The sequence below is a fragment of the Scardinius erythrophthalmus genome (assembly GCF_964197995.2).
Source record: "Scardinius erythrophthalmus genome assembly, chromosome: 9".
Lineage (NCBI taxonomy): Eukaryota > Metazoa > Chordata > Actinopteri > Cypriniformes > Leuciscidae > Scardinius > Scardinius erythrophthalmus.
In genome coordinates, this window is record NC_138229.1 from 29,448,604 (window position 1) to 29,459,901 (window position 11,298).

Here is an 11,298-nt window from a genome sequence, read left to right on the forward strand (position 1 = left end):
GCTTCTGAGTCATTAGAATGGTTATATGACTTTTTTCAGGTTGAATGGTGGTCTTCTCGCACCCCCCTAGCGCCTGTGAGCGAAAAAAAACACCCTTGCAACTTTGGGCCGGGGAACCTCAGCGTCAGGAAGTATCGTGTGATATCAGGTCTCGCGATGTAACAATTTGTTTTACGGCACTGCACACATACAAATATATTCTAGCCTTCTGTGTATCATACATATGTCATTGGACATGGCTCTGGGAAAACGGCTCGCCGGCTTCTTTGAAAACAAATGCACATGACCAGAGGGAGAAGATGGGAGGGGGAAGAGTCACCAACGAGTTTTTACGACAGTGTTGTGAAATATCTATTCTGAAGCTGTAGGGGGATCTCTATAGAGAAACCTGCTAGCAAAAAGTGAAATTGCCAAAACTGCATAGCACCGCTTTAACACACTCAAAACAGTGGAGATGATTGACATCAGGAGGAACAGCCCAGCACTCCCCACTCACTATCATGAGCAGCACTGTGTCAGCAGTGGAGTCATTCAGGTTCCTGGGCTCCACCATCTCTCAGGACCTAAAGTGGGTCAATCACATTGACTCCATTGTGGAAAAGGCCCACTAGAGGTTGAACTTCCTTTCCTAGCTGAATGATATCAACCTGCCACAGAAGCTGCTGACACAGTTAGTGTCACATATTCTTTCCTGTATTCATCTATACCTGTCTGGTTTGATTCAGCAAATCAGACATCAGGAGACTACAACTGGCAGTCCGGACTGCCAAGAGGATTATTGGTGCTCCCACGCCCACCCTCCGGGACCTATACTCTTTCCAGAGTGAGAAAGAGGGCAGGTAAAATCATCACAGACTCCACTCACCCCAGCCACAACCTATTTTAGCTGTTGCGGTCTGGACGGCGATTCAGATCACTGGGCACTAGAACATCTAGGCACAGGAACAGTTTCTTCCCACTGGCTATTTCCCTCTTGAACAGTTAAATGCCTTCCAAGTGCAATACCCCACTTTTTTGTGCAACATTCTTGTAAATTAATTTAGTCCTATTTATTCATATTACCGTACTTTAAATATGTTCATTATCTGTAAATGTTTATTCTGACTAAAATTTGTAATTTTTTGTAAAATTATCTGTAAATGAAATTATATTCTGACTTTATCCTCTCTGTGTCTTTATAGATTCTTTATATTTGTTATTCTTGAATGTTATAATGTGTCTTTTTATATTTATGCTAAAAGGCGCCTTTGATTTTACTTTCCTCTAAACCACAAGATGGCACAAAAACTTGCCGCAGCACTTTCCAAAACATCCGCTTTTCAAGATGCACGTGGAAATTTTACTGATTCTTGACGCGTTCGGGGGCCGCAGCGCAAAGAAGATTCTGTGCTAATATGGGGTAAGTGTACCCATTAAGCCCACTTTCAACTTTAAAGTCAAATTTAAAAAATAGAAAATCATATTTTAGGCTGCTCATTATTTTAACCAATCCAGTGATTTATTACTTCCCTGACATTTTTTTATTGCATACAAATCACATTTGGCAATGTTGAGTTAGCCCCACTCATGTGCATGCTGTCTAAGGGGACCTCATGCAAAGACACCCAAAAACGTTGGTGTTTCGGGACCCTTCAGAAATCAACACATTTCTGCAATTTTCAGCCATTTCTTTGGTAAGTACGTTGATATTATGTCAAATAAGAGATACATGTATTGTTTTTTTTTGTGTGAATGAAGAAATAGTACTTTATCATTTTATATAATTTTCCTTTAAATGGAAAGATGAGTTTTATTAGCTTGTGCACAAAGCTAATCTCAAGGTCAAACCATTAGCCTTGCTGAAAGTATATTTCTGTATATTGTGATATTTTTACGTAAAGTGTAGTTCTACCTCACATTCATTTACTTATGTTTTCATACACACTGAAATGTATAATATTAACTTATTGACAGCACTAAAACGTAAAATATTTCCGGATTAACAAATTTACCGATGAACAAATATGCACATATTCATATTTATGAATATTAAAATTGTGGCATTAATGTTTTGACACTATTGAATTCAATGGTCATACATATTAAAATAGCTTGAATGCAACTCTACAGCCTTGCCTCATTTAGTATAGCCTACACGGTTCTATGAATATGCAAATTAGCCCCGCCTCCACTCACACTAGCTCAAAGATTCACTCGTTGACGTTGACCTGATTGGTTACAAGGTAGTTCAGAAACACCAGCGATCAAACTGCGTTTTTGAGACTGTCTTTGGTTCACTGCAAGTCACTGGTGTTGACTTGTACATGGTTTGTCTTAAAGCATATTAAAAACAGCGCATAGACATAAAACAACATTAAAAACTTTCAACATAAGATGGGCTTAATGGTACTGCGCCACAAAACGCATGCAAACTATAGCCAACAAAAGCTAACCTTGAATGAAAAAAACTATCATATTTTTAATATAGTATTAATCATATCAGATAGGCTAACATAATATCATTTATTGTCACTACTGTAAAACTATTAAATTATTATGGGATCTCCTTCAATGCTTTTAGAATCTTTACTTTTAAAATCAATTTGTTTCTGTTTTTTAAAATATATTTTTATATTAACATATTTTAATGACAGTATATTTATTGAACACAATTTTTTAATTTTATTTATCAAAATAAACAGAAAATGGTACAAACTTTGCTAGTTATTGTTTTGAACAAACCCGTGCGCGGCAAAAGGCCCACCTTGCCACCTCATACATTTATACGATTTTTAAAACAAAATAAACCACTTTTATGATTTATTTTTTTACACAAAATCTGTTGCTCCATCAATGTTCAATTCAAACATATATAGCTAAATTTTTCTGCTATCATACACCATCAGAATAGTGAAAAGCACATTTTTCCTTCACAAGGTGCCTTTAGCCGTGATGTAGCATACCCTATATCAAGGGTTCTCAACCCTGGTCCTCGAGGGCCACTGTCCTGCAGAGTTTAGGTCCAACCTTGATCAAACTCACCAGCCTGTAGCTTTCCAGTAATCCTGAAAGGCTTAATTAGCTTAATTAGCTGGCTCAGGTGTGTTTGATTTAGGGTTAGAGCTAAACTCTGCAGTACAGTGGCCCTCGAGGACCAGGGTTGAGAATGCCTGCCCTATAGGCTACTGGAAGCTTCAATACCAAAGTAAATTCCTTGTGTGTGTGCAAGCAGCATGGCAGTAAAGCTCTTACTGACAACTTATTCTAAATGGGTGAAACGAACAAGCAAATTTTTATTTGCGCTAAAAATAGCACGCACCAGGCCTTTCGTTCCAACAGGCAGGGGCGCCACCAGCAATTTTGGGCCCTATGAAAGAATATGAGGTTAGGCCCCCTGTCGCACTCATTCCATTAATAAAATCTATCTCTGGGGCCCCCAAAAGTGTGTGGACCCTTAGAATCGTCCTAACTTTCACCCCTTAGCGGCCCCGCTTGCCAACAGGGCATCTTCTCCACTTGAAATGTTTGTGCTAGAATTTTAAAAGTGCAATAAAATATAACAAAGAACCCACATTTTACACAATTTTACTGCTAGGATGAGACTGTTAGGAGTTTAACTTCAAAACTCCACATGCACGTTCTTAATCCGACACCCGTTTTCTTCATGTAGGGCCTACTGCAGGCTATAAAAATCATATCCGAGCCCACTAAAAACATAATCCGATCTACACAGCTAGATTTTTCCCCTTATCCCGATTTCGCCCGGTGTTGTGCCGAATTTGCAAACACACCAGTTTTCAGTTGGTTTATTGAAGTGCGCATGTGTGTGAAATCAAATGTAATGCAGAACGCTTTGTTACATAGCCTACACAAATGAAGATTAGGTGTTGTTGCCAATTAAAAAAAAAAAAAAAAACTCGTTGCATGGTATTTGGTTTGCATGTAAACCGGTACAACGGGTTATTTAAATATGCTGACTTTTGTGAATTATCAGTATGGGTGTCTTGAGTTTGTGTGATTCATTTCAGTTTGATGTTGCTGTATTACAGAACTGATTAATTGTAGTACTCTGTCGCCACCGAGTGGTCAAGCATGCAATAAGTTTGCAAAATGAAAAAATAAATTGCTGCTCTAACCTCATCAGTCCACTATTCACTGACCCTGATAGTGATGGGAAGTCCGTCCGGGCTCTTTTCAAAGATTCGGCTCTTTTGGCTCGGCTCCCTAACAAGAGCCGGCTCTTACGCCTCCCAAATGGCTCTTCATTTAGTATCACTCGGACTTCTATTTTAGCCTAATTTAGCAATTGTGTTATGCATTTTTCCGTTACAAAAAATAGCCTACACAGTTACTATTATTTAACATTTCAATAAAACTTCAATATCAGATGCCTCAGCTTGGATGGGCTGATGTGATTTCTCCTCTCTGTCATTATTTGTACTGTTTTTGAAAGGTCTACAATATCATTTCTTCACTCTCTCTCTCCCAACGCGCTTGCATTTAAATCTGGCTCCCCCGCCTCTCTCTGTCGCATGTGTACCTGGCTTGTACCACTATACACTCACTATCTTGCGGGAGCGTGTGTCCCCCTTCCTTTCACATAATGGTATGATCCTAGTCTGTTTGCCCATGTGATTGGCCGCATGGTGTGCCCATGAAGATTCGGCTCTTCCCGAACGAGAGTCGGCTCTTCTCGTTCGCTACAAAGAATCGGCTTTTAGTCGGCTCGTTCGCGAACGACACATCACTACGCCCTGTCCCTGACAGCTTTATCCACGTACGTAATGTAGACCTCCTTGTGTAACATCTATGAACACTTGCATAAGTATTACAGGCCTAATGCAATGCGAATGGGACTGCATAGTTTTAAACCAGTTCAGGCTACTGTCCATGAACTTTATTATCCACACAAGTTCATGACTAAAGCCCTATTCGGACGGGACTAGTTTTCCAAACGACGTTTGAGTTACAATTCTTATCAACCTACGTCTGTGATTTCATGTACGGATTCGGACGGGACTAACATCTCCGTGTTTATTACCGAGGTAGGAGTGTCTGTTTTACATGTGGGCATTGCAGAAGATCACGTGTTCAGAATGCGTGGATTGCGTATGGTCATTTGAAATTAAGTACTTTTAAAATTAAGCACTTTGAAATATAAAGTAAAACGTCCTAACGTATTTAGTGTTTTGTAAACCTTTTATAAAAATTGTAGTATAAAAAAAAAAACTAAACATAGATTTATCATCATGATTTTATAGAACTGGGTTCTTATAATAAACCCACCGGAATAAAAAGTTTTAACTTACACGTTAAATATAATTTACACGTTAAGTAATTAAGTGCAGAAATGAAAGTAATCTTACCTGAAACTGATATTACAGTAGCCAGTCTTAACAGTTTACGTGATTTGGCTCTTCTTGTTGATTTCATTTTTTATTTAATTTTTTCTTCGCAGTGTAGGCTACCAAACACATTTACATCCATTATCGGTGCGCAAAAAGCAGAAACTTGAATACCGGCGCGATAGTGAGAGATTGTATGGCAGTTCACGTTGACCAAAACACATAAGAAAAAGCGTTTTGGAAAAAAAATGTCCGGTAATCACAGACATTCGCATTCGGACGGGATTAGATTTCTCTGAGGACCGCCGAGTTTGACGAAAAACAGTAGGTAATTTGCTCTGGAATTTTTACAGAGGTCGTTTGGGAAAAAGACAGGCATGGCAGATTCGGACAGGATTAAAATCTCAAAGTACGTCTGTGAAACAGGTATTTCTCTAACGTCCCCCTGTGAAACTAGTCCCGTCCGAATAGGGCTTATGAATCATGTAGCCTACAGAAAAACCTCCCAGCGGGGATTGAAGAGTTCAATGATGGCCTGTTAAAAAAAAGATTATGCATAGCCTATAATTTGTATGCCACCCACAAAGGTGAATAGTTAATATAGTTAAGTAATATTTTTTTTTTATTTATAATTATCATTTTACAAACTTAGGTACACTGTAAATTAACTAAAGTAGGCTACATATATGTGAAGTTGTTTCACAACTGCCCAGAGCCTTCTCTGGGTCATTCACTCCTTCACTATATAGTGCACTACAGTAGGCTACTGTATGTGGCATTATGGGGAATAACGAGTGAACTGTTTTCAGACACTTTAGTTTGATAAGTATTACTCACATACACACACACACACACACACACACACACACACACACACACACACACACACACACACACACACACACAAAACAAGAACTTCAAAAATGTGCAAGTTAGTCTGATTGGCTGGCTAATACAAAACTTTTAGGACACTGGTCCATAAAGCCTATACAGATTTCCCAATTCATAAAGACTTTTTCTGGCATAATGAATTATTATTATTATTATTATTATTATTTTAATTATTATTATGGTATAATCTATTTAAGATAAAACTGCCTTTAAATATCACATGAAAACAAAACTAATTGTGGTTGGTCACTTTACATGTCCGTCTATGCTTTTTCTGTCTTAAGTTCTTGGCAAGAATGGACCTTAGTTGTTATAATTTGTTTAAAAACCCATTAACTTTTGTTCCTCATTGTCAAACTAAATATGCCATCTACTCATGGTCCACAAAACTGCAAAGATAAAATAATACAAATATAAAAAATCTCTCTATATATATAAAAATATAAAGTACTCACACAATTTTTCATGTTTTATGTTCATTTATTTAAATTTTATATATTTTTATATATATTTTCACTTTTTTATATAAGGAATCCAGGATGTTCCTTTATAAAGTGGTCATATTTAAGTGGTTCTTTAAATTAATTTTACAAATTTCCTCCTGACGGTCATAACATCAATCATAAGAAAACCTAAACAAAACATATTTTAATAACAAAAAAGATTTACATCATCATCCTCCATCAGGTCATTTTGATCTGACAATGATTTTCTTTTAATTTTTAAAATTAGAGTGTTCAGTGGAGTGGTCCAAGACCTTGGGAGATTTGTCGTACTTAGACTTGTAACTTGGAACACACACACACACACACACACACACACACACACACACACACACACACACACACACACACACACACACACACACACACACACACACACACACACACACACACACACACACACACACACACACACACACACACACTATTCGATTTTAGGTTAGATTTGGACACATTTACAATGCAGAAAATGAAAAATAACAAAATATCTCCCAAAAAACTGCACTAAAAAATAGAGATAAAAAAAATAAAATAAAATAAAATAAAATAATTTATTGATATAAGCTTTCTGGACAAAATTTTTTAGGGCTTATAGGTACGGGAGGAGAGGATAAGTTTTAATAATAAAAATAATAAATTGTTTGGAAAAATGTCTGACCGATAGGTTGCAGTAAATGAATTGTAGATAAATTGGCTGTACAAGTTGTGTTAAGAAAGCAGTATTCAAATTCTCAATGTGTTATGATTTTTGATTTCTCAACAGTATGCTGATAACCAGGAAATTACTGAATTTGTTAAAGCCCATAACAGATCCTTTCGAATCCCACATGGGATGATTCCTAACATTTTTGGTGATGCATGATTTTCTGTTATTGTATAATATGAGATGCAGTTAAATGGTTTGATTTTCTGTAAAGAGGAAAAATAAAACAAAAGGCAAAAGTGCATGAAAATCAGAATAGATCCTAATGTGACACTGTAAACATGTTTTTCCTTAAAAAAAAACTTATACGGCAACATCATGATGAAAATAGAGCTATTTAAGAGCAGTCCAAAACTAAAAAGGTCTTGCTTACCAAATATAAAATCATTAAAAAATATGTGTTGCTGGTAATAGTTAAACTCTATGTACCATTAGTCATTATAAAATCAGCTCTTTCCATGCTTTTGCTGAATGCACTGGTAGATGTCGGACTTCAGAAACCTGGGATAGCAGTCTCTCGCCATTAGACTGAAGATCATCTTTTGTGCAGTATCAAATGAGCTCAGGGTCGGCTCCGAGATGTTGTTTGTAATATTTGTGCGAGTCCCGGAATCAATGTTGACCTGAAAATAACGGCAATACAGTTTTTTTTTTTTTCCTATTTCTTTTTTTTCTTAAAAAAAAATAAAAATTGGTTAGCAAACGAATGAATAAATAAATAAAACATATCTAATTAAATAACTAAACAGACAAGCATGCAAACAAACAAATAAATGATTGTGTATTGTTCAATTTTAGCCATCTCAAAGACATAGCTGGAGTTTGGGATATCAGGATGGGGCTAAAGATGTTTAATCATTATTTGAGAATGTTAATAGATCAAATTAAAATTTGTGATTATTTATTTTTATTGTTGTGGACAGTGTTGGGTTAATGCATTACAAGTAACGTGAGTTGCGTAATCAGATTACTTTTTTCAAGAAACTAGTAACGCATTACTTTAAAATTTACAACAAAATATCTGAGTTACGTTTTCAAATAAGTAACACAAGTTACTTTGCTTTCCCATTGATTGAATGACAGAGAAATCAGGAGTAAGTACAGAGGCGTTGTTTGCAGTGTGTGAACTAAATAATGCAATATTGTAACGCATTACTTTAAAAAGTACCTTTAAACCAATTCTGGTTATGGATATAATGGGACTTATGTAATTAAATGAATAGTAACGTATTACTTTCCGTAAAAAGTAACTTAGTAACACAATTCGTTACTTTTGAAGGGAGTAACACAATATTGTACCGCATTACTTTTAAAAGTAACTTTACACCAAATCTGGTTGTGGATATAATGGGACTTATGTAATTAAAGGAATAGTAACGTATTACTTTCCATAAAAAGTAACTAAGTAACACAATTTGTTACTTTTTAAGGGAGTAACACAATATTGTACCACATTACTTTGAAAAGTAACTTTACTCCAAATCTGGTTATGGATATAATGGGACTTATGTAATTAAAGGGATAGTAAAGTATTACTTTCCATAAAAAGTAACTAAGTAACACAATTCGTTACTTTTTAAGGGAGTCACACAATAATGTACCGCATTACTTTAAAAAGTAACTTTACTCCAAATCTGGTTATGGATATAATGGGACTTATGTAATTAAAGGAATAGTAACGTATTACTTTCCACAAAAAGAAACTAAGTAACACAATTTGTTACTTTTTAAGGGAGTAACACAATATTGTACCGCATTACTTTAAAAAGTAACTTTACACCAACTCTGGTTGTGGATATAATGGGACTAATGTCATTAAAGGGATAGTTCATCCAAAAATAAAAATTCTGTCATCATTTACTCTCCCACAAGCTGTTCTAAACCTGCATGAGTTTCTTTCTTCTGTTGAACACAAAAGAATGAAACCTGCAGCATGTAACCAAACAGTTTCTTCCATTATATGGAAGTCAGTGGGGTCCAGCAACTGTTTGATTACCCACATTCTTCAAAATATCTTCTTTTGTGTTCAACAGAAGAAAGAAACTCACATGGGTTTAGAACAACCTGAGGGGGAGTAAAGGATGACAGAAGTTTAACTATGCCTTTAAGACTAAACTAATATCTGAATGCTCTCTTTTAAATGCTGAATTCTTGCAACCCCAAAGGATGAAAGTGATACTTGCAGCAAAGGACTTTCTAACTAACTTTTGAGCAGCAGGACCTACTAATAGATTTCTTCAGTAGAACATTACAAGAGCTCAGCACAGTTCAGTCAGAGGGCTGTAATTCACCTGTCTAGGTGCTTCCGTTTGCACAAACTCAGTGTAGATTTGGTTTGCCATGCTGATCATCTCTGGTTCACTCTTGATCTTTTTGTATTCCTCACATGCCAGCCAGAACAGAATATTTTCCTCACTGTATTCCGACTTCAAGAAGTCCTGGAAAGCCATCTGTCCCGCTGCAGCATGATACCATTGTTAGAATTTATTATGGAAAATAGTTAAGTATTCGTTCTCCAATTTATATGACGAAACTGAAATTTGAAAAGTTTGAACATTTGAATATAATTCAAGGAGCTAAATTGCATATAAGATACAATTATTTCAGACAGGAATGAGATTGAGATGACTTCACTTCAACATGAACCATTGACTTCAGTCACACATAATTTGACTAGTCTTTACAATCGACCCATTCTTTATTTATTTGCATTATGCCATTAGAAATCATCAGTCATCAACTGCATAATAATCAAGTATCATCTTATGCTTTCCATACCGACAATAAACAAAAAGTAATAAATCTACAATGATTCTCTGAATATATTACCTGTATAAAACATTATTAGGTATATAGCTCTATTTTATGTCTTATGTTATGTTATTCTTATGGGATAACCATTAAAAACAAATGTGAACACTGTTTATTGCCGATAAAGAACAATTCAAAACCTTTAAGAGTAATATTTAAGATTTTTTTTTAATGGATCTCTTGTGAATGGCATAGGATATTCTATCCACTATATTCACAACTGAATTTTCTCACCTTTGCAGGACAGAAGCTTCTCGATGGACTCGCCCCAGGAGTCAACATCATCAACAGGTTCCTGAGAAAAGCAACAAAATCTACCCTTGAAAATTACATGGAGATCCTTCACTGGTGAAGCTGATTGTGATACAGATTTCAAATATATTGATTACAAAACACCTAGCATTTCAAACCAATTGCATTCTGCCAAAATTATTCCTAACTTCAAATCCTTCGAATCTGAAATTCCTCGTGACCAGTAAATTCAGGCGTAGCAGTCTTGAATATCATTTAAAAATAGCATTAATACGCAGGGACTCACTTTATGGCCATCTCTGTCAGCAGTGTCCTCTGCATGGAGTCTCCTTTACTCTCTGACTCTTTCTGGCTCTGGAGGGTCTAAACACATTTACTGGCATGAATGGAACACATGGAAATCAGCATGCAAAGCTTTGGGCAGGGTCACCTCCTCAGTCTGTAAGGTCATGTAGAAAACATCTTCACCACGGAGGTGATGGCCTGCTCGTCACTGAAAAAATTAACTCTGGTTTATGAGATAACGCAGGTCAATTGATGCTTATGAGAAAGCATCGTTATGTCGATACCTGCTTTCATTTGTAAATCTGTGAAAAAAAAACATAAACTGGCTTCACTGTGTTTCTCAGCATTTAGCTGTGTGGCACTTTTTACAAATAATAAATTGATCAAATACTTAAAATGACATTAAATATCTTTAAGCATCTAGATGAGGCAGGGAAAAATCTAGGTGGAAATGTATGGTGTGATGCAGTTGCTAAATTACAAAAATCTTCTTTTACATTACACAGAAGAAAGGAAGTCATACAGGTTT

The 11,298-nt window shown here is 36.0% G+C and overlaps 1 protein-coding gene across 1 annotated transcript; it reads right to left on the reverse strand.

Moving 5' to 3' along the window:
- Positions 1–7,867: 7,867 nt before the first annotated feature.
- On the reverse strand, positions 7,868–10,805 carry rgs1 (regulator of G protein signaling 1; the record flags this gene model as incomplete). Its single annotated transcript, XM_081373801.1, has 4 exons — positions 7,868–8,044; positions 9,713–9,879; positions 10,467–10,546; positions 10,771–10,805. 4 exons carry the CDS (start codon positions 10,803–10,805, stop codon positions 7,868–7,870), a joined length of 459 nt encoding a protein of 152 aa, XP_081229927.1.
- Between the last annotated feature and the right edge of the window lie 493 nt (positions 10,806–11,298).